This window comes from Herpailurus yagouaroundi, unplaced genomic scaffold, assembly GCF_014898765.1.
Source record: "Herpailurus yagouaroundi ecotype Mexico unplaced genomic scaffold, PumYag 100, whole genome shotgun sequence".
NCBI classification, from domain to species: Eukaryota; Metazoa; Chordata; class Mammalia; order Carnivora; family Felidae; genus Herpailurus; species Herpailurus yagouaroundi.
In genome coordinates, this window is record NW_024412391.1 from 59,241,229 (window position 1) to 59,265,706 (window position 24,478).

Sequence of the window (24,478 nt, forward strand, 5' to 3'; positions counted from 1 at the left end):
ACCTGGCTGAAGTCGGACGCTTAACCGACTGCGCCACCCAGGCGCCCCTTTTTGCTGTTTACTTTAGATAAAATACCTTTCTTTCAGTACTTTTATGGTTTTTCATTTTAAATATTTAACCTATCATGATTTATTTTTGTGTATGGTGTGAGGCGGTATTTTTTTTTTTTTTTTTTTTTTTGCCACACAGTAATCAAACTGCCAAGATTTCTTTATGATTCTATATTTGATTTCCTTATGATTTCTATATTTGATTTGATTTTCTTAACTGATAATCCCTATACAAAGTTTCACTTTAATTGCTGATATTTATAGTACATGTTGGTATCTTATAGGAAAAGTCTTTTCAAATTTTCTTTTCTATTAATTGGCATTAATTTTCCATGTGACTTTTGAAGACAACTTTTCAAGAAACAAAACCATTACTTTTAAATTTCCACTGGAATTCAATTTGAAAATTTCAATTTTCTGGAATTCAATTAATTTCAGGTAAATGGCTATTTGAAAAATAATGAGTCTTCCCTTCTCATGCATGAATGTGTTGAGATTTCCCATTAAGGTCTTGGTTTTCTACCTCATATTCTCAATAAAGTCTTACAGTTTGCATATTTCTCTTAAGTCTAACTCTTGGCATTTTATATATATTTTTGTATATACTAACATGTCATTGCTAATTGTAACATAACAAGAAACATGTATTTGGAATCTTCCCTGGTTCTTGACACACATTTCCTACAACTCTTATAATTTCCTGACTGATAGATATGCTAGCAGCATCTTTTGTTCTAATATTTGGTTTCTGACCATGGAACCTGACACAGAGGTTCCTAAATTCCTTGGAATTTCCTGGGTGATAGAAGAGTCTTCTAATGAGGGGACTTTTTTTTCTTTTAACTTTTTTAAAAGTTTATTTATTTATTTTGAGAGAGGGGGAGAGAGAGAGAGACAGAGTGCAAGCGGGGGAGGGGAAGAGAGGGGGATAGAGAGAGAATCCTGAGTAGGTTTCATGCCGTCAGCGCACAGCCCGACAAGGGGCTCTATCCCATGAACTGAGATCATGACTGGAGCTGAAATCAAGAGTCAGATGCTTAACCGAATGAGCCACCCAGGTGCCCCTAATGAGGTGACTCTTGACAGGCTCCTGGATAGGTTCAGGATGAGGGCTAGTCAACAGGAAGATGAAGCCATGATTACAAACTTGGAACTTTCAGCCCCACACATCCTCTGGAGATGGCAGAGGGGCTGGAGAGTGAGTTAATAATGGATAATGCCTATGTGATAAAGCCTTCATAAAAATCTCTAAACTTTGGTTTTAGAGAACTTCTAAATTGGTGAATACATATCCATAAGCCCTGTGTACCTACCTCTTCATCTAACTGTTCATCTGCATCCTTTATTATATCTCTTATAATAAAGTGGTAGACCTAAGTGTTTCCCTGAGTTCTGTGGCCTGTTATAGCAAATTACTGAACCTGAAGAAGGGTGGTTAGGAATTCCTTCTTTATAGTCAGATGGTCAGAAGTACAGATGACAACCTGGGACCTGTGACTGACATCTTAACAGGGGTGGGTAGTCTTATGGGACAGAGCCCTTAAATTGTGGGGTCTGTGCCAACTCCGAATAATTAGTTATAACTGAATTGCAGGATACTTAGTTAGTGTTTGGAATTGGCAAGTTGGTTGGTGTGGGAAAACCTCCCACACGTTTGGTGTTAGAGGCACTGTAAGTAGAGGGTACAGTGGTTTGCCTTCATTAGTATAAAACTACTGATTTTTATAGGCTTATATTTTATCTTATCCTCTCATCAGTTTCTTTTTGTTGTGAAAAATTATAATCATAAACATAATTAAACACTATACCACAATGAACTTCAGTACACATCATCCAGCTTCAAAATTACCAACATCTGCCAATCTTGTTTCATCTAAACATCTATTTTTCTTCTGTTCTTAGATTATTTGAAAGCACATTCCAGACTTCATACTTCACCTACAAGTATTTCAGTATGTATAGCAGATAATTATTTTTACACATAACCACGATGCCAAAAATTCAATGTAAATTAGGAACATGTGCCAAAGTCTTTTTTGTTGTCAGCAAGTCAATAGGTCTTCTATAAATCTATTGGGCTCTTACAGAAAAAGTGCTTAAAATAAACAGAGTAAAGAATAACACACTAGGGGCGCCTGGGTGGCGCAGTCGGTTAAGCGTCCGACTTCAGCCAGGTCACGATCTCGCGGTCCGTGAGTTCGAGCCCCGCGTCGGGCTCTGGGCTGATGGCTCAGAGCCTGGAGCCTGTTTCCGATTCTGTGTCTCCCTCTCTCTCTGCCCCTCCCCCGTTCATGCTCTGTCTCTCTCTGTCCCAAAAATAAATAAACGTTGAAAAAAAAAATTAAAAAAAAAAAAGAATAACACACTATTTCTACCAGATTAAGAAGAAAAAATTGTACTTTGTCTCTATAATTTTGCCTTTTCAAGAATTTAATATAATGAATCATACACAGAAGCCTTTTGCTTCTGACTTCATTCACTTAACATGGTATTTTTGAGAATCAACCATGTTTTTGTAAGTATCAGGAGTTCCTTCCTTTTTCCTGCTGAAAAGTATTGCACGGGTGTTACAAAATGTTGTTTTATCTATTCATCAGTTGATGGATATTTGTTTCCATTTTTTGACTATTATAAATAATGCCTCCATGAACACTGATGTACGAGTCTTAGTGTGGACATACATTTTTATTTTTCGTGGCTAGATATCAACGAGTGAAATTTGGGGGCTCTATGGTCAGTGTGTAACTTTTTAAGAAAATGCCAAACTGTTTTTCACAGTGGTGGTACCATTCGGTCTTCCCATCAGCAATGTGTGTCTGTTCTAGTTGACCCAAATCCTCACCAACACTTGGTATAGGCTATTCTGTCAGTTTTAATGGTTTAGTTCATTGACTTTCATTTTCTAAATAGATTATATTGCATACAGATAACAATAACTATTTTTTTTCTTACTACTCTGTCTAGAGCCTCTAAACTACTAGCAAATAATATCAATAACTGTGGGCATCTACGACTTGATTTTTATTTTAACAAATGTTTCCAATATTTTACTGTTAGGATCTCACCACATTTGCATTTTAGTCACATTAGGAAACGTCATATTTTTAGTAAAGCCGGTTTTTACCACATATAGATAACTGAGTTTTTATCAGGTGTTATTCAGCATCTACTGTGATCTTCATATGCAATGAACTAAACTAATACATTTCTTAATGCGAAATCATCCTTATGTTTGTGAAACATCTCTGATTAGATTTGTTTTGATTCACTACTTGGGTTTCTTCTATACTTCTACATTTGATTTACTAAAATTTACATCAATATTTTTTAAATATTTATTTATTTTTGAGAAGGAAGAGAGACAGAGACACACAGAGTGCAAGGGGCAGGGGGCGGGGGGGTGGGCAGGGGAAGAGAGAGGGAGACACAGAACAGAAGCAGGTTCCAGGCTCTGAGCTGTTAGCACAGAGCCCGACACAGGGCTTGAACTCACAAACTGAACCATGAGATCATGACCTGAGCCAAAGTTGGACGCTCAACCAACTGAGCCACCCAGGTGCCCCTAAAATTTATATCAATATTTTAGGTGAATTTGGTCTAGAAAAGCATCTCCCAAACTATATTCCATGGGAAGTACATGTTCCTAGGGAGGCAGGAGAACCACAACAAAACCCCAATCCTCAATTTCTTCTAAGGTAAAATAGGTGTAAATAGATATAAAGAGATATAGATGGCTTAAGGTACCATTAGGAAGATTAAATGAGATAATGCCCATAGTTGCTTAACAAGTAAATGAGCTAGGATTTAGCCAGGCCAGCATCAATCATTCTGGAGATGACTACACTCTGTTACATCTATTATTAAAAGAAAATTACATATATGGAGGAAAAATAAAACTTCTTGCAACAATTTAACAAGCAGTAACAATTTAGTAGAGCCAGGGATTTAGATTTTTAATTCTGCAACCCAACAATAATGGATTCTCCCTTTATAATGAACCCTTTCAAAGGAATTCTTCAAATCTGGACAAGAAATTAGCCTACCTGAGTGTGATTGATGGTTACATGGTTGCCAGGAAGAGGTGACTGACGCTCTTTCTCTTTACTGTGCCGACTGCTCTGTTTACTACGTTGTAGCTGCTGCCTCAGTTTGGCAATCTGCTTTGGGGAGGGGGGAGAAATAAGATGAGAACAACAGTGAATACCAGTTTTTAAGTACTTCTTATTTTAATTTTTGGATGCTGGTAATTTTTTCCTCAAAGGTTTCAAGAAGAGATAATATTTCACTGCAAAGATTTATTCTTCTACATTTTTAAGATTAAAAAAAATAAGAGGTACAAACTTCCAGTTATACAATAAGTAAGTCACAGGGATATAAAGTACAGCACGGGGAATACAGTCACTAATATTGAAATCATTATGTTTGGTGACAGAAAGTAACTAGACTTTTCGTGGTAATCATTTCATAATGTATAAAAATGTTGAATCACGATGTTGTACAACGGAAACTAACATGTTAACTACACTTCAATAAAATGTATGCTACGAATGCTTCACTTGCCCAATTGAAATAGTGTTTTGGTAAACATGCAGACTAAATTTTTCCAGATTATTTCAGATTTTACACCAAGTATCTTTGTACACCAAGTATCTACCTCTTTAAACACTTTTTATAAGGCAAAAAACTAGTGTTTCACATGCTAATTAAAGTCAAAGCCCATATATTAACATGGAGACCACATTAGTTTCTAAGTTTCCATCTTACATAAACAAAACACTCCTGGTTTAAAACACTTTAAAATTTTCAATCTTTTCATGGTGAGGAAAATCCAAGCATTTAGTATTAGTAACTTCCTAGTACTGAATATCTTACTATACATTACTCTTTAGTCACTCAACTTTAATTTTCCAGCTCAATTGAGATATAATTGACATATGATGTTGTCTAAGTTTAAGGTACAGAACATGTTGATTTGATACATTTATATATTGCAAAATGATGCCACCGTAGCATCAGTTAACATGTCTATCCTATCACAAAATTACTACATCTTTTTTTGGGTGAGAACAGTTGAGATTTACTCTCTTAACAGCTTTTAAATATACAATACAATATTATTAAGTATAATCAAAATGCTACATATTAGATCCCCAGAACTTATTCATCTTGTAACTGGAAGTCTGTACCTTTTGCCAACCCCAATTTCCTCTACCCTTCAGCTCCTGGTAACTACCATTCTGTTTCTGTGAGTTCAATCTTTACAGAACCCGCATATAGTCATATCACATAATATTTGTCTTTGCCTCACTTATTTCACTTAGCATAATGCCTTCAAGGTTGATCCAGGATGTTATAAATGGCAGGATATCTTTCTTTCTCATGGCTGAATAATATTACAGTGGAGATACACACACACACACACACACACTCTCATACTACATGTTCTTTATCCATTCATTTGTTGGTGGACACTGGCTATAGTCAGAAGACTTTTAAAAAACAAATGTAACTTAGACTGTATTCTCCTAAGTGGAATGGTAACATTCCCAGGCTTAAGAGAAAAGTCATTATTACCATATGGCTTGGAATTCATTAAACTACTGGTATCTACCCAAAAAAAAATATAAAAACACTAAGTCAAAGGGATACAGGCATCCCTACTTTCATAGCAGCAAAACTATGGAAGCAGCCCAAGTGTTGGTAGATGAATGGATAAAGATGTGGTACACACACACAAACACACACACACACACACTTGAATATTATTCAACCATAAAAAAGAATGAAATCTGGCCATTTGCAACAAAATGAATGGAGTTAGAGTGTATAAGGCTGAGCGGAATAGGTCAAAGAAAGACAAATACCATATAATCTCACTCATGTGGAATTTAATAAACAAAACAAGTAATGGAAAAAAGAGAGACACAAACCAAGACATAGACTCTTACTATAAAGAACAAAAACCGATGGTTACCAGAGAGGAGGTAGGGATGGGGAAAACAGGGGATGGAAATTAAAGAGTACATTTGTCAATATGAAAAAAATAGTAAAATGATTTTTAAAAGATAAGACCACGTTTGCAATCAAACGGTGCAGTGCCTGGCATGTGATAAGGTTCTGCAGGATTGAAACCTGTGCCCATTTCTGGTTTGCAGCGATGGCCCCACACAAAGTTCCTTGGAATCATCTGGGAAACTAAAAACCAAAAAACCAAAAAAACCCAAACTCACAAAATCCTGACCAACACAGGTTCATTCCTGTGCATGTCCCAGATCAATTTTTGTGGTTCTGTATAGTTTCTATGTGTCAGCATTTAGGAGCCCTTGTTCCAGAGTATTTGAAGTTACAAAAATGCAGCCACCAGACCCATCTCTAACTGCATGCAGCTCATCATGCCGATATTTAACAGCAGATTCTATCATGCCAGCCTAGCACTGCAAAACATTGTCCTTAGAATTTACTGTGGCAGAATAAATTTCCTCGAAATTAAACATAATCTCAAAAATTGAGACATAAGTATTACCAGGAGGTAAATTTCAAACAGAAAACAATTTATATTAAACAACAACCTGGACAGAACTCAAAATACCTAATATATTTTAGATGACATGTAATCTGTTTCAAATATGCCAGACCAGGAATAAAATATTCCTAAGCATTTTATTTATTTTTTTTTTAAATTTTTTTTTCAACGTTTATTTATTTTTGGGACAGAGAGAGACAGAGCATGAACGGGCGAGGGGCAGAGAGAGAGGGAGACACAGAATCGGAAACAGGCTCCAGGCTCTGAGCCATCAGCCCAGAGCCCGACGCGGGGCTCGAACTCCCGGACCGCGAGATCGTGACCTGGCTGAAGTCGGACGCTTAACCGACTGCGCCACCCAGGCGCCCCTCCTAAGCATTTTAAAGGGAATAATTAGCAATTTGGGGGAAGTTATAATACTGGTATTATTTTCTTTGTAGAAAAGATGACATCAATCAACTAACAGTTATTCCTTAAACACCTAGAAGCAAGCCCAGTTTTATGTTACCTACTTAAGCAAAGTGTAAATACAAAAGTAAAGTCTGCAGAATATATTGATTTCCTCAAGGACATAAAGCAAAAATACAATGTATTTTAATATTAGCTAAATGCTTCCCTTGAATAACCATGGCAATAAAAAGCAAAACAGACAGTTGCTATTAAAGCCTATACCACTCAAAGGGAAAAGTACATATAGGTTGCTAGAAAAACTTATTTTTACCTATGGCAAATAGAAGAGAAATAGCATGGAAGCAAATAAAGCACCTAGACAAAGGAATAGTTTATATCCTTTCTTTTATATTCATATCCTTAAATTCCTTTAGTTTTTTTTTTTATTTTTTTTAACGTTTATTTATTTTTGAGACAGAGAGAGACAGAACATGAACAGGGGAGGGACAGAGAGACAGGGAGACACAGAATCTGAAACAGGCTCCAGGCTCTGAGCTGTCAGCACAGAGCCCGACGCGAGGCTCGAACTCACAGACCGTGAGATCATGACCTGAGCCAAAGTCGGATGCTTAACCAACCGATCCACCGAGGCGCCCCAAATTCCTTCAGTTTTTAAAGCTCTCTGTAGCTTGTAGACCTCTCACACAACGATCTTGCAAAGATATACAAGCAAGATGGTCTATGTTAACGTTTGAGTTCCCTGCTCTCTGTTGAAATGACATGATTTTCTTCTAGAGAACATTAATTTTCACAAGAAAACGAATCAAAATTAGTAGGTAATCATTATAAATCAGAAAAGATTATTTTCTATGATAAAAAATAAAAAGGATTTCAAATTGTACAAGTCACTTAATTAGGAAAGAGGTAGCAAATTAAGTGTTTTCTGAATATTAATGATGTTTCAGTGCTGTTTCAAAACCAGCAAGAGCTTGTATAGAAGAGCCCATAATGCCTAGAGATTAATCAAGGCAATTTGTACTTTTTCATTTTTAAAATAATCTTTAAATATAAACAAACAAAAGCAATCTGAAAATTGATCAGTCCTAAATCACTCTATTTTAAAGGCCTTGAGATATCACCATAAGCCAGAAAAAATTTTGTTCTCAACAGCCTTAACAAACCCCTGAAAACAAAGAGCATCCATCATGGGTACCTATCTTACTTTGCCTGGAACACCCAGTTAAACTGTGTAACCTTACAGCTTTCACACAATACTGTTCATCTCGGGATATTATATAGCTATGCTCTTGTTTACAATTCCGTAGAGATTAGGGTAAAAGGGAGCTCATTTTCCTAAATATATATACTCAGATTACAAATTTTAGTCAAGACCTATGTAAAATGAAAGCAAGATGCCGTTAAGTCCTCCTTCGCTTCAGAGTAAGGCAGTTCCTGTGTTGTTTACAGCTACATTCAGTAGAGGGGCAGACCTGTGTCACAACTATAAACACTCTCACATTCCATAGTCGGGCTTAGAATTTCCCTCTCCTTTTCCTTTGATGCTCAAGAGCCCATGGCCATTTGTAGCCAGTAGAGAGTAGACATTAGAACCAGCGAAGAGTAGACACAAAGTCGTGTCCATGAGGAAGGGGCAGAAGGAAAGTGCAATCCCCTCTCCCCACACACAAACACACATACATCCCACCTCATCCATAGCTCTGAAGCTCTGCCCAAGACAGCCTCTCAAGGCCTACATTCCATCAATTGCACGGAAGCTCCTGGTCCTCACTTTGATGAACTCGCCCACCCCAGTCACTGTGATGAAATGCCTACCAACCTTCATTTACAAAAAGGGCAGTAAATTGTACTGACTGGATTTTTTTTTTTTTTTAAGAGAGAGAGCACGCACACACACACACAGTGGAAAAGGGCAGAGAGAGAGGGAGAGAGAGAATCTTAAACAGGCTCCATGCCCGGTCAGATCCCAACATGGGGCTGGATTTCACAACTGTAAGATCATGACCTGAGTTGAAATCAAGAAGTCAGACGCTTAACCAGCTGACCCTTACTGACTAGACTCCCCTTACTGACTAGATTTGAACTAAACTATAGATATATCTGATTTTGTGTTTCTAAATATTCATTAGCTATGCTGTGGCCTTATGAAACAAATTAAGAATGGGCCTTGAGGGTATTATGCTAAGCAAAATAAATCAGCCAAAGAAAAATACTTTTTCATCTCACTTATATGTAGAATCTTAAAAAAATTCATACAAAGAGCAGACTGGTGGTTACCAAATACAGGATGGGGTACAGAATATGGGTGAAGGTAAGTCAAAGGGTACAAACTTCCAGTTACAAGGTAAGTAAGTTCTGGGATGTAGTGTATAGCATTGGTGACTACAGTTAACAATACTGTACTGAAATCTCAAAGTTGCTAGGGGAACAGACCTTAAAAGTTCTCACTACACACGAAAGAACTATAATTATGTGAGGTGATGGATGGGTTAACTAAGCGTATGGTGGTAATCATTTTGCAATATATCCATATATCAAATCAGTACACTGCATACGTTAAACCTACACAATATCATGTGCCAATTATAACTCAATAAAGCTGAAAGAAAAAAATTTGAGGAGAGAGGAGTCTCTTTAAATTTAAAAGGGGTTTCAAGCATATGAGCTCCAAAGTTTAAAAAAGCTAGGGAATAATGACCCTGAGTCACAAAGAAGAAATTATAAGCGTAGGGGCACTCGGGCAGCTCAGTCGGTTGAGTGTCCGGCTTCGGCTCAGGTCATGATCTCATGCTTCATGGGTTCAAGCCCCGCATCGGGCTCTGTGCTGACAGCTCGGAGCCTGGATCCTGCTTCGGATTCTGTTGTCCCCCTCTCTCTCTCTCTCTGCCCCTCCCCCACTAATGCTGTGCCTTTCTCTGTCTTTCAAAAGTGAATAAACATTAAACAAAAAAAAAATTTTTTTTAAAGAAATAAGTGTAGAGAGAAGAATTAGCATAAATACTCACAAAAAAAATGACTTTTGTGAAACTAGATGAAGACAAATCAGAGAACGGCCTTACTTAAAATCTGAGAAGAATACATTTTATTGTAAATTTCTGGAAACCTAATTAACGTCATCCCTACCTACTCATTTGCTATTTTTGTCTGGTTAGTTTCCCCTACTATTGTTAACATTTAAAAACAAAATAAAACAAAACTCAGCCTCAGGAGACTTGTTGAGTACCTTCACCTCAGATACTGAAAGGGAGAGAAATATTTCTCATGATACATTCTACTCTACCATAGGGCAGGGAAATGAGAAATCTTAACCAGTAGGAAAGGAAGCAGGATCTGAGGGCTTTGGGAAGAGTAGGGAAAAAAACGAGAAGAAAAGTATAAAACCAGGAAAAAGGTGCTCTGCTGCTTGCTTTTATATAAATTATGTCATTCATTTTTTTAATAAAAGCATACAAAATAGGTACTATCACTGTCCCATATTATAGGTAAGGAAACTGAAGCAGAAGGTTAAAAAGCTTGCTAAAAGTCACACATTTAAGGGGTGAAAGAAATACTTGAACTTAGGAAGTAGAATTCCAGAGTCTTCTCTTTTAACCACTATTCTACACTGCCTAAAGACACAAGTTAATAACTTACAGGAAGACAAGAGAATCTTACAAAAAATTAACAACAGCTACACCAAGAGAAAACACAAAAACAATTACTAAAGATATTAACCCAGCAGATTTTTCTGAAAATATAATGTGGAAAGTTAAGAACTTCAAGCTGTCATTACCTTTTATATGAAAAAAAAAAAAAAAAAAAAAGGAGTATGTGACAAACTTAAGTTGTTTACAAACATCAAGTGTCTCAAAACAAAGGTTCTACAGTCTAAAAACAAATTTTACATATTACTCCTATGTCAGTGTTCAAAGGAATTAAACATGCAACAGTATCTAATCTAACACAAAAATAAAAATTTGGAATTTAACCTTTCCATAAATATGAATAATTACAGTTATTTTCCTATGTTTTTAATTGTCAAGAGGCAAACCCTAATGAGCTAATTGCTATTCATTCAGCCCCATGAAATGGACACAGGCATATGCATGCACACACATACATACATAAAGAACTCACATATATGCAAACACGTCCACAAGCATAGGGAGATGTCACCTGCACATACATCAAGCCTTACATGCCCACAGACAGACATGCTTGCCCACATTCAGACTCACACAAACCCACTAACCCAGGAACAGAGATACTCCCACACTCAGATTCATCCCCAGAGATACAGCTAGCTTTGGGACTTTTATGCTAATAATCTGTAATACAGAATTATATTTACAGCTACCACTAAGGCATATTTGTTAACAGAGGCATGTTAATAGCAATACCAGACTAACACTTAAAAAAACATTTAGTTCACAAACCCACTTGGATCCCATAAATTTATTATATCTATTTTATAGATGAGGACACATTCTCAAAAATAAAGTACCAGAGTGCCTGGGGTGGCTGAGTTGGTTAACCATCCAACTCTTGATTTCGGCTCAGGTGACCATCTCACTCTACATGGGATCGAGCCCCTTGCATTGGTATTCTCTGTCTCTCTCAAAAATAAATAAATGAACATTAAAAAAAATAAAATACCTCTCCCCATGTAATACAGCTAATAAATGGCAGACCCAGTCCTTTAGCCTTTAATTTATAACCTCTATTACCTACCAACGTGGCTGAAAGTAATTCTATGTTAATGTTCAACCGCAAGTAACTACCAGTCACTATGTACTGGTTTATAACCTCAACTGCTTTGTAAAGTAACTTCCTTTCTTAATGTTGAAGATATTGCAAGATATGAGACTGAAGTAAAGATGGACAAAAATTTGAAGAAGCTACTAACATACTAACCTACTGATCAGTGTTCTACTTTTTTTTTTTGGACAGTTTGTATGACCTTAAAAATTCTTCCTATTGGAGTCAATTTTAAGTAATGAAAAGATTACAAAACATCCTTATAATTCAATTTTATATGGATTTAGACAGACTTTATTAGATCAATATTTTTATTTTTTAAAAGTTTATCACATAATTCCTTTGAGTTCAAAGGGATAATCAAAATTCTTCAGACTATTATCTTTTAGGTCCAGAGAAAATATTATTGCAATTATTTCCCCCTAGTATATGATAAAAAAAACTAATACCAAAAATTAAGAAAATGTTAGGGCAGAAGGCATATAAAGAAACTTTTATTTTCCTTACTTAAGGGGTGGCTCAGTCAGTTAAGCGTCTGACTTCGGCTCAGGTTATAATCTCATGGTTGGTGATTTCGAGCCCAGTGTCAGGCTCTGTGCTGACAGCTCGGAGCCTGGAATCTGCTTTGGATTCTGTGCCTCCCTCTCTCTCTGCCCCGCCCCTACTCACACTCTGTCTCTCTTTCTCTCTTTCTCTCAAAAATAAACATTAAAAAAACTTTTAAAAAAAGGAAGACCACATCAATAATATCTATTTATCACTGAACAGATGTGAGAAATATCCTTAATCATTTCATTTACTGCTTCAGATGGCTCCATCTAAGAAAAACTATCCAACTAATGAGAAAAGCTTATTGGTGAGATCAGGAAGCAACGCATTCTTTTTCCTTATCTCTACTGAAGAACTTAAGAACAGCAAACCCACCTTTTTTTTAATTTATTTTTTAATTTATTATTATTATTATTATTATTATTATTATTATTATTATTATTTTTAAGTGGCTCCACATCCAGCACAGAGCCCCACAGGGTTTGAACTCAAGGACCCAGAGTTCAAAACCTGAGCTGAGATTAAGACTCAGATGCTTAACCAACTGAGCCACCTACATGCCCTATCCTATATGTTTCAATTTATCAAATTCACAAATAGTAAAATTAAAATCAAAACAACAATACAACAGTATTATTTCTTTCTTGGAATGTCACCATTTGGTATTGGGATAAAGGGCAGATTTGCTAACTGCTTACTATAAAAATAGTGGATTCCCCAAACTCTGTGTTCCTCCCTTGTAATGTGATCTACTGTATGTGTAGGAATACATTTGGGCTCTCCCCATCACATGGGACTTAGTGTTCAGGGGAAATACGGTAAACTTGATGGTCTTGATACTTGCTGTGCTGAGAATAACAAAGGCCACTGTCTCTAATCCAGGCATCTCATGCCTTCTGCCAGCATCCCCAAAATAGTAAAAGGCTAATTTATTACACTCTAAGTAGGAAAAAAACAAAATCCAAGACCTGAGAGGGAATACTTCCTCCTTTGCCTCAAATAAAGAGAAAGAAATTTTAATGGAACAACTTGGAAAGATCAATTTATGTTCCCCACAGATAAGAGGGCACAATGGACATTGATATCTGACTCTTATTCTAAATACTGAAAATGTTGGGCTAGGATGATAGTGATTTACTGTTGCATTAGAATCAGCCTAAACTCCTAAACACTAACCAGAACTACCCCCACCCCACCCCCGCCAAAAAAAAAAAAAAACAAAAAAAAAAAGTATGAGAGTTTACCAGGAACCACTTAGGAAAATCTGAGTGCCAAGAGTCATCGTGCAGAGTTGTCTTTGGTTTTAAGAGGGGGCCCACCTACTTAGAAAGGTGAACCGAGTCAGCAGCTGAGACAGTGAATGTTATTTCTACAATTCTAGAGGCTAAGAACACAGTAAAAGATTCACAAGCCCACAAATGCAGAACAGTAGATAAGAGATGTATAGCAACAAGGGACCCCATGAAATTACTCTACAAAACAAAGTCAGTTTTAAGAATCTGTCAAGCCCAAGAAATGTAAAGACATCTTATTCCCCTTACCTTTCCCTCTCTCCCAAGCTCCAATTCCAGAGGAGCTAGGAGAAAGTAGCTAGAACCATAAAAGCAGCCGGAAGCTTTGACTATTTTATTAAGTTAGAAAGCATGCTCATTCAAAGGGACCACAGGACTGTAACAGTGATCAGATTCCAGTTTTGCACCACGAGCAGGAGATGAACTTCTCTCACTCAATAAGGAGAGTGGGAATTAACATAAAGTCTTTTTTTGATTAGCCCTTAAAAGTCTTAGTTGGTTTTCTAATGTGTAATTATTTCTTTTGGATTTCTATATCCCTTACACACTATTGGGCATACAATCTTATTCCTATGATGTTATTCCATCAACAAATGCATTGCCACTAAACACTGAGGATGTATGGTAAAACATATCTGAAAGATTTATCTCTCTTCTCTTTTACTCTACTAAATGTATATAAATGAAGTATTGTAAAAAGCAATGCTAATTATATCCTTATCATTTAGTTAACAGACTTCTTGAATTCTAGTTATGCTTTATAAATTAATTTTTAAACTGTGTTTTATAAGCAGGAAACAACATTTCTAACAAGTGGAAAAGTACATTTGTACGCTTGCTTAGTTTGTAAAATCTAAATAAAGGTTGGGTTGACAACCCTCCAGCAAACATAACTCAAAGGAGGAAAAGTCGTCTTTTCATGAAAGAAATGCCTCACTTGGATTCATTTCCTTAACATGAACGTAATACATTACTGTATACTTGTATCAGTTGTAATTTCTGATAGATGTATTGAAACTGATTGCCCTTTCTATTGTAGGTAATGGTCTTTTCTTTCCTAATTGCAAGAATGTGTGTGTGTCTGTCCTTAATCTACAATTCGATTATACTATACCTAAAGGTGGAAATTTTTTTTTTTTTTTGTCCTGGTTAACCTCCTTGGAACTGGTGGGCTTTTTCAATTGCTGTCCAAATATAGCAGACTTTCAATCTTTAAAGAATTTCTCTTCTCTGATGCTTACAGGATATTCTTACTTCCTGAACTCCTAACTCAGTCTATTTTCCATGTTTCTTAACTTCTCTTTCATGTTTTCAATCTCTTTATCTTTTTGTTCTATATCTGCTCTACCAGACTGGCAATTTTCAGTTGAGAGTTTTGATTCACTAATTCTCTCTTCTGTTATGTCAATTTAATCTACCAAAGAGTTTTTTATTTTTAATTTCACCAACTTTTGTTATTTACAGAATTTGCAATTGGTCCTTTATCATTCTGCTTGTTCTTGTTTACTCCTTTTCTTATTGTGCTTTTTTTGAGAATGTATTCTCTTTCTTTGGATGTCAATCATCCTATTAAGTAGGTCTGCTGTCCCTTATGGCAACAGATTTCCTTACATGTCCTAAAATACTTGTTTGCAACCACACCTTACGTGGAAGTTTTATTCACTGTGAGCTCTTTCCTGCCATGTTGTTTCATGCTTGCTCAGACTATCCCCCTGGAGTTGCATAGCTCCAGAGTAGGTCTTAAATTAGAAAGATTGGGGCTTTGGTTCCACATGGGTAGAGCTCTATTCCAGATGCCACATCCACACAGAACATATGGTTACTATTTCCATTTTTGCATAGCTGCCTCTTTGGCCCACAGGAAAACACCAACAGTGTCAGGTGGAGTTATTTCAGGTCTACTTTTATGGCCTAGAAACATGGTCCCACCTCCCTGGTTTATGCAGACAGCTCAGTTCCAATCTCCTACCATTTGCAAGACACATTTGGCATTCTTAAAATGTCTAGCAATCTATACTCTCTTAAATTTGGCTTAAACACCCACTTTTTAAGCTCTGGCCCACAGGACCCAGGTTTCTGAGAGCCAGACAGCATCAACATCCACTCATTACTAAGGGTTTCCTGTCTATTCATAGTCTGCAGGGGTTTTCTTTGTCTCAAATATAACTAGAATACAGTTACTTATTTCTTTGAAAGTTTTTCACATTGCATTCTCATAAATTTAAAGCAAAGAGGAGGCAGATTATACAGGTGCTTTCACTGACATTTTAATCTGCAATCCTGTTGCAAATTGTGTGAGGGGGAGAGTATGATGTGACTCAGGAAGAAAGGATGTGTGCTACATTTGACTTTGATCCTAATTCAAGAAAGCAGGTCAAAAGCTATTTTTTAAAAACATAATTTTAGTAGCATGTAACTTTAAAAAATACTACTTTCAATAATAGTTTTGGCTTTTCAAAATTTTCTCAAATTCCAATTCTGTCACATATTATAACTATTCTTATTTTCACTTTTTGTCTTTACCAACGTATTCTTATCATTTGCTAGCCTCAGTTATACACCGTATAGCACTTAATATCTTCCTGATACACCATGGAAAACCCACCAGCCTTTTGTATCTATTCCTTTTTGTTTTTTTCATCTCTACTGAGGTATAATTTACATTGTCTTAACTTTATTCACTGTAAGGGTAAAACTCAGTAAGTTTCAATCACTATGTAGAGCTGTACAAAAATAATCACAATGCAGTTTTGTAACTTTTTCATCACCCCCCAATTGTGCCTTGAGTCTTATTTGTAGCCAATCACCACTCCTCCAGCCCCACTCTCAGCCACATGCAACCACAAAAGGACTTTCTCCCTCTTCTTTAAATATGCCTTTTCTGGCATTTCAATCATAAATGGAACCATATAATATGTAGCCTTAATCATCTCGCCTCTTTCACTTAGCAGGGATTGGGAAGCCATAATCTGTAGGCCAAATCTACAGATTTGTAAACAAAACTTATTGGAACATAACCAGGTTCATTCTATATTGTCCATGGCTGCTTTCACACTACAAGAGGAGAGGTGATTAGTTGCAACAAAGATTATATGGCCCACAAACCCCAAAGTATTTACTATCCGGCCTTTTACAGGAAAAATTTGCTGACTTGACTTAGTAAAATATTTTTGAGGTTCATTCACATTGTAGTATGTATCAATAGTCAGTACATTATTCCTTTTTTATTGCTGAATAGTAAGTTATTGCATGAAAAACCACATTTTGTCTATCTACTTACCAACTGATGGATATGTGGACATTTTCTAGTTTTTAGTTGTTACGAATAACTCTGCTATAAACATTTTGTGTACATGTCTCAATCTAGATGTGTGTTCTCACTTTTCTTACAGATTCCTAGGAACTGAATTGCTGGGTTATATGCTAAGTTTCTGATTAACTTTAAAAGAAACTGACAAACTGTTTTCCAAAGTGACTGTCCCATTTTATGTTCCCAAGAACATTTGAGGGTTCCAGATTATCTTTATCCTTGCCAATACTTGGTATTGCCTGTCTTTTAAATTATAATCATTGTAGGGTGCCTGGGTGGCTCAGTTGGTTAAGTGTTCAACTACTGGTTTCGGCTCAGGTTATGATCTCACAGTTCTAGGAGTTTGAGCCCAGAGTCAGGCTCTGCACTAAGTGCTAAGCCTGCTTGGGATTCTCACTCTCCTGCTCTCTCAAAATAAATAAACTTAAAAAAAAGAATTAAGATTTCAAATTATAATAATTGTATTGACTACATAGGTGGATTTTATGGTTTAAATTTGCATTTGCCTAATGACTAATGATGCTGAACACTTTTTCATGTGGTCATTTGTCATTCACCCTTTTATCTTTGGTGAAACACTTCTATTCAACTGTCTTATCCATTGATAATTTGGGTTGTCTTCCTATTATTGATTTGTAGGAGTTCTTTATATATTCTGGATATAAGCTTTGTCAGATATATGATTTGCTAATATTTCTTCCAGTCTGAAACTTGGCTTTTCAATCTCTTAGTGGTGTCCTTTGAAGTGTAAATATTCAATTTAATGAAGTTCATAAAGGTTTATTTCTGGATTCAAAAGTTTATCCATTTATCTATGTGTCTTTCTTTTTGCTAACTTCATCAATGTGAGTTTATAAGAAGTACTGAAATTGTGTAATGTTAATATTCCAAATTTCCTGTTTTCAAAAATATTTTGGCCATTCCAGGTCCTTTGCATATCTACATGTATCTTAGGATTAGTCTGCCAATTTCTACCAAAAAAAAAAAAAAAAAAAAAAAAAAAACATGGAATTTTAATAGGGATTACATTGATTCAATTTGGGAAGAATTATCACCTTAATATTAAGTCTTCCAATCAATCCACTGAACAAAGTAAGTCTATTTATTTAAAGCTTTAATTTTGTCCAGCAATGTTTTGTTTTTAGTGTACAAATTTTGCACTGCTTTTGTTAAATTTATTCCTAAATATTTTCATCTTTTTAATACAACTGCAACAAATTGTTTTATTATTTTTTGGACTGTTCTTATATAGTATCTAGACATAGAACTGATTTCTATATGTTGATCTTATATCCTGCAACCTTCCTTGCTGAACATGTTTACTACTTCTAGTACTGTATTTGTATATTTCCTAGGAGTTTCTAAATATAGTTTTTACATTTTATCTGTGAATAAAGGCAGTTTTACCACTTCCTTTACAATCTGGATGTCTTTATTTTTCTTGCCTGACTGCACTGTCTAGAACCTCCTATGCAAAACCGAATAAAAGTGGTTGACAAGGAGACAGTGAATGACACTGCCTTCCTCCTGATCTTAGAAGAAAACATTCTGGCTTTTCACCACTAAAATGAATGAATATGAATATGATAGAGTGCCTGGCTGGCTCAGTCAGTAGAGCACGCAACTCTCGATATCAGCGTTATGAGTTCAAGTCCCATGTTGGGTGTGGAGACTGCTTTAAAATGTTTTTGTTTTTGTTTTTTTTAAATGTTTATTCATTTTTGAGAGACAGAGAGAGACAGAGCATGAGCGGGAAGGGGCAGAGAGAGAGAGGGAGACACAGAATCCAAAGCAGGCTCCAGACTCTGAGCTGTCAGCACAGAGCCCGACACGGGGCTTGAACTCATGAACTGAGAGATCATGACCAGAGCTGAAGTCCGACGCTCAACCGACTGAGCCACCCAGGTGCCCCTGGAGACTGCTTTAAAGAGAAAATATGTGAATATGATCTATAGGGTTTTTTTTGGGGTTTTTTTTGTTTTGTTTTTAACAAAAGCCCTTTATTTATTATTATTTTTTTTTCCCTGTCTTGTTGAGATTATTTTTTTTGTGAATGGGTGTTGACAGTTTGGTAAATGCTTTCTCTAACTCTACTGAGATGATTATATGGTTTCATTTTTTATTTTATTAATGTAGTGTATTATCTTAATTGAATTTTGGATCTTAAACCATCTTTGAATTTCTGGGACAAATTCCCTTTGTTCATGGTATATAATCCGCCTCATATGTGGCTGAATTTGATTTGCTAATATTTTAAGGATTTTTGCATCTATGTTCAAGAGAGATACTGATCTGCCATTTTATTTTCTTGAGATGTCTTTGGCCTGGCTTTGAAGTCAGTTAAATTGGCCTGACAAAATAAACTGGGGGGTGTTGTCTTCTCTATTTTCTGAAAGAGTTTGTGAAGAATTAACATTATTTCTTCAAATATTTGATAGAATTCATCAAATCTGATCTTGGGATTTTCTTTGTGGGAAGATTTTTAATCCTCATTCCATTTCTTTACTTTTTTAGAAGTGTTTGCATGTTTTCTAGTCTTAAATCAGTCTTTGCAATTTGTCTCTTTCTAGTAACTTGTATCTAAGAGTTCATCCATTTTACTTTAGTTTCCACACTGATGACATAAAATTCATTCATAATATTCCTTTATAATACTTTCAAGTTGTGTGAAGTTGGTAGTAATTTCACCTCTTTCACTGCTGACTTAGCTAATCATGATCTTCTTTTTCTGGTCTAGCTAAAGGTTTATCTACTTGGTTCTTCTTTTCAAAGAATAAACTTCTAGTTTCACTAATTTTTCTCTAATATTTTATGTTCTGTTGGTTTCTGCTATATTCTTTATTAACTCCTCCCTTCCTTCCTCTGCTTGCTTTTGGTCTGCGTTGCTCTTTTTCTACTAGTTTCTTAACGTTAGAAGCTTAGGCACTGATTTAGGAACTTCCTTTTTCCTAGATACGCATTTAAAGGTATAAATTTTCCCTGAAGCACTGCTTTATCTGCACATATAAAGTCTAAGGTGTCTTTCTGTTTTCATTCATTAAACATTTTAAAATATTTTAAAATGCTTTTAACTGACAAATATTTGGGGCTTTCAAAGATTTCTGTTACATGATTTCATCTTTTGCACTCAATGAGACTTGTTTTATGGCCAAGCATATTGTCTAACCTAGAGAATATTTCAAATATGTTTGAAAAGAATACAATCACTGGGTGGAGTCTTCCATATATGTCATTTAGGTCAAGTTGATTGGTAATGCCAGAATCTTTTATCCTCTTATTTTGTGTCTACTTAGTTGTTCTATCAAGTATTAAGAATGGGGTGTTGGAATCCCCAATTATTATTGTAGACACTTTATTTCTCCTTTCACTGTTTCACTTCAGGCATTTATAAGCCACTGTTAGATGTAGACACAATTTATGATTACTATATCTTCCTGATCTATTGACCTTTTTATCATTATGAAATTCCTTTATCTGTCTTCAATAATACTTCTTATTTTAAAGTCCACTGTGTCAGATAAGCTTTCTTATCATAAAACATGCTTCTTACAAATAGCATATAGCTGGCTATTGTGTTTTTATCCAGTTTGACAATCTCTGCCTTTTGAGGAGAATGTTCAGTTCATCCATATTTAATGTAATTATATGATTAGATTTACTTTTCCATTTTGTTAATTATTTTCTACTTGTGTCACACCTTTTTTTTTTATTCCTCTGTTCCTCCCTTACTGCTTTCTTTTGTGATAAATACTTTTAGTGTAGCATTTTAATTCCTCTACATTTTTTACTTTTTATTTTTTCAGAGTTATTTTCTTAGCAACTGTTCTAGGGATTATAATATGCATCTTAATTTATCACACTACTTCAAAAAAATAATTCCAGTAAAACAGAAAGTATACTCCAGCACATGCCCATTTTTTTTCCCCTCTTTTATACTTTGCCATATGTATATTTCACATATACAGGTCATAAACACAAGCCCAGGTGACAGGGACTTCAGGAAAGTAGACAGTGGGAACAAAAAGAAATCAGGCAGCAAGGTCTAGGGAAACCAGGTGACAGAGCCCTAAAGAACACAGGCTGTGGGTACCAAACGAAACTAGGCAGTAGGGAGTAAAGTTTGCTAGGAAATGGGGACAAATGAAGCCAGGCAAGAGGCCCACAGGATGTGGAAAAAGAAAGATACCAAGAGCTCACCCCTTCTGTGTAGATGTTACCCCCACAGCCTGGACCTCTCTCTAGATAGCCCCCTCCCTACCCAGGTGGTGATCCCCTCCCCCAGGCCAATACTGGGACAGAGCCAGAGCCCCTTCCTCTCTCAGAGGCCTGGGCTGGTTGCAGCCAATGGGCCCCAGCCCCAGTCCCATCCCTGGGACCTCAGGAAGTCCCAGTCCAAGTCCCTCCCACTGGCTGCAGAAGCAGTGGGGTTGGGGCGGGGGGGTGGTAGGTAGAGAAAGAGAAAAGAGACAGCTTGGTAGGGGGAGCGCACCTAGCAGCCACAGAGGGGGGGGGGGGAGGGGAGGGGGGGGCCAAGAAAGGAGAAGCTCCAAGGCGGGCTGGCAGATGGGCATGGGCTCGCAGCATCTCCCTGGTGGCAGTGGGGGTGACAAGTTCTCTAGCCCTGGGCTGTGCAGCCACTAACCTGAGTGCCCATGCAGGCACCCCACCCCTACACAGCAGTGCCTCTGGTGATCAGCAGGCCTTATAAGAAAGCTTATCTGACACAGCAGACTTATTGCTTTATATGATTTTACGTGTTTCAAATGTGGAAAAATGAGAAAAATATATCTACAGACTCTTTTATATTTACCCAAACATTACCATACTCAAGACTCTTGAGTTCTTTGCACAGATATGAATTAACATCTGGAGTGATTTCTTTTCAGCCTGAAGAATTTCCTTTAGTATTTCTCACAAGATGGTCTACTTAGCAGGAAATTCTCTCAATCTTTGTTTACCTGAGAATAATTCACCTTTATTGTAGAAGACTAGGTTTTCTGGATACAGAATACTTGGTTGATCATTTTTTTTCTTTCAACATTTTCTTTTTAAAAAAATTTTTTTTTCAAGGTTTATTTATTTTTGGGACAGAGAGAGACAGAGCATGAACGGGGGAGGGGCAGAGAGAGAGGGAGACACAGAATCGGAAACAGGCTCCAGGCTCTGAGCCATCAGCCCAGAGCCTGACGCGGGGCTCGAACTCCCGGACCGCGAGATCGTGACCTGGCTGAAGTCGGACGCTTAACCGACTGCGCCACCCAGGCGCCCCTCTTTCAACATTTTCAATATGTCAGGCTTTATGCTCCCTACTGCTTCAGATGGATGGAAAAGTCAGCCATTAAATGTATTATTAGTTCCCTATGTGTAATGATTCATTTTTTTCATCTAGCTTTCAAGATTTTCTTTTTTCCTTTGGCTTTTAACAGTTTAAGTATGATGTGTCTGTGTGGGTTCTCTGTATGTTTTCCAACTTGGGGTTTATGGAGATTCTTGAATCTATAGATTGCTTTTCATTAAATCTGGAAAGTTTTCTGCCATTATTTCTTCATACATTTTTAAGTCCTCTCTCTTTCTTCTCTCCTGGGTCCCCCATTACGTGTATGTGTATCTACTTAATGTTTTCTCACAAACCTCTGAGGCTCTGTGGACTTTTCTTCAATCTTTCTCTATTCGTCAGGGTATATAAATTCTACTGATATATGCAAATTCAGTGATTTTTTTTTTTTTTGCCATCTAAAATCTGCTACTGACTTCATCTAGTGAACTTTTGCTTTTAGTTACCATACTTTTTAACTCTAGAGCTTTTATTTCTCTTTTATAATAATTACCTTTTTAATAAATTCTTTATTCATTGAGTCACTGTCACCCTACTTCCCCTTTAATACTTTAAATACGGTTTTCTCTGGGTTTTTTTGAACATACTTATAATCACTGCTTTAATGTTTTTCTCTGCTAAATCCAACATATGGAGACACTTATATACAATTTCTAGTGATTTTCTTAAGTATGAGTCATGCTTCCTTGTTTCTTTGCAGATCTCTAAACTTTTTGTTGAATATTGGATATTTTAAATGATATATTGCAGCAACTCTAGTTTCTGATTTTCCTTGAGGGTTGTTGTCTTATCTGTTTGTGTTTTAGCATCTTGATGAACTAAAAGTCTGTTTCCCCTTCATTGTGTGGCCACTGAGGTCTCTACTCCATTCTCTCCAACCCCATTTTTTAAAAAAAAATTTTTAATGTTTATTTTTGAGACAGAGAGAGAGAGAGATAGAGTGTGAGCAGGGGAGGAGCAGAGAGAGAGGGAGACACAGAATTCGAAGCAGGCTCCAGGCTCTGAGCTGTCAGCACAGAGCCTGATGTGGGACTCAAACTCACAGACCATGAGATCATGACAGGAGGTGAAGTTGGACACTTAACCAACTGAGCCACAAAGGTGCCCCAATCCCGTTTTTATTTTTAAGGCTGGCTTTTTAAGACCTTTTCAAGCTGGTCTCCAGTGTTCACCTTGGTGTTTGGCTAAAGACTGATTAGAGATTTTATTTAATTATCTCAATCTAATAAGGCTTCCATTCCAAGGATGAGATTTGTGTGTGGAATGAGGAGTTCATTCAAAGTCTGAGCCTTTCACAAGATGGCCACAGGTTTTACTACCACTAGGCCCATTTGACTCTCCTCTTCACATATTCCTAGGCTCCAAAGACCAATGATGCATAGGTGGCTTAGGCCCACTTCATATTCTGCTGTGCATATCTACAGCCTCCGGTCAACCTGGGATGTGTGACCTTATCAATCCCCCATGACTATCTTGTCTCCTAGAACTCTCTATAAAATCCTGCTATTTCTTGAGTCTTTAATTTGCCACAAATTGGACTAGACTAGCAAAGCCTTAGACTAGCTAAGGCATTGGTCTTCCCTGTTTGTCTGCAACTAAGTTTACTGTTTTAACCTACAACACTGTGAGAGAGTGCCCTTTCTCCAGCTGGGGCTACAAAACTTCCAATCTTCAAGGCTTGCCCCATCCTGGTTGAAATGCCATACCAACAAAGCTGGGCATGAGGAAGAGAGGATGAGGAGTAGCACAGATAACACCACAAGTCTGTCATTGAGTTCAGTGATTTTCATGAAGTTTCTCAATTTGTTTAGTTGATTTCTAGAGCACTGAATTAGTTGTTTTGACAGCTTTGTCCAGCTTTATGTTTGCTTTGTGTAGAGAGTGATCAAACCTCTCATTCAGTCATCTCAGATATTCCTTTTTTAATAGTGTGTATATACATATATATCATGTGCTGCTGCAGTCCAAAATTTTACTATACCAAATCTTGGCTAAAACTTTGAAATTTTTTTTTAATTGTTTATCTATCTTTGAGAGAGAGACAGAGAGCAAGCGGGGGAAGGCAGAGAAAGAGCGAGACATAGAATCCAAAGTAGGCTCCAGACTCTGAGCTGTCAGCACAGAGCCTGGCACAGGGCTCAAACTCCTGAACCGTGAGTTCACGACCTTAGCCAGAGTCGGATGCTTAACGACTGAGCCACTTGGGGGTCTCTTGGCTATAATTTTGAGATTGTATTTATCTCTGAGATCAAAATGCAAGGTCACTTTTTTGT

At 36.7% G+C, this 24,478-nt stretch overlaps 1 protein-coding gene across 1 annotated transcript in view; it reads right to left on the minus strand.

The window, feature by feature from the left end:
- Positions 1 to 24,478, minus strand: part of GLCCI1 (glucocorticoid induced 1) — a 151,556-nt gene that overhangs the window by 25,430 nt on the left and 101,648 nt on the right. The window contains exon 6 of the mRNA XM_040471591.1: positions 4,095 to 4,211. Coding sequence (XP_040327525.1) covers positions 4,095 to 4,211 — 117 coding nt within the window. The remainder of the gene's footprint in view (positions 1 to 4,094; positions 4,212 to 24,478) is intronic.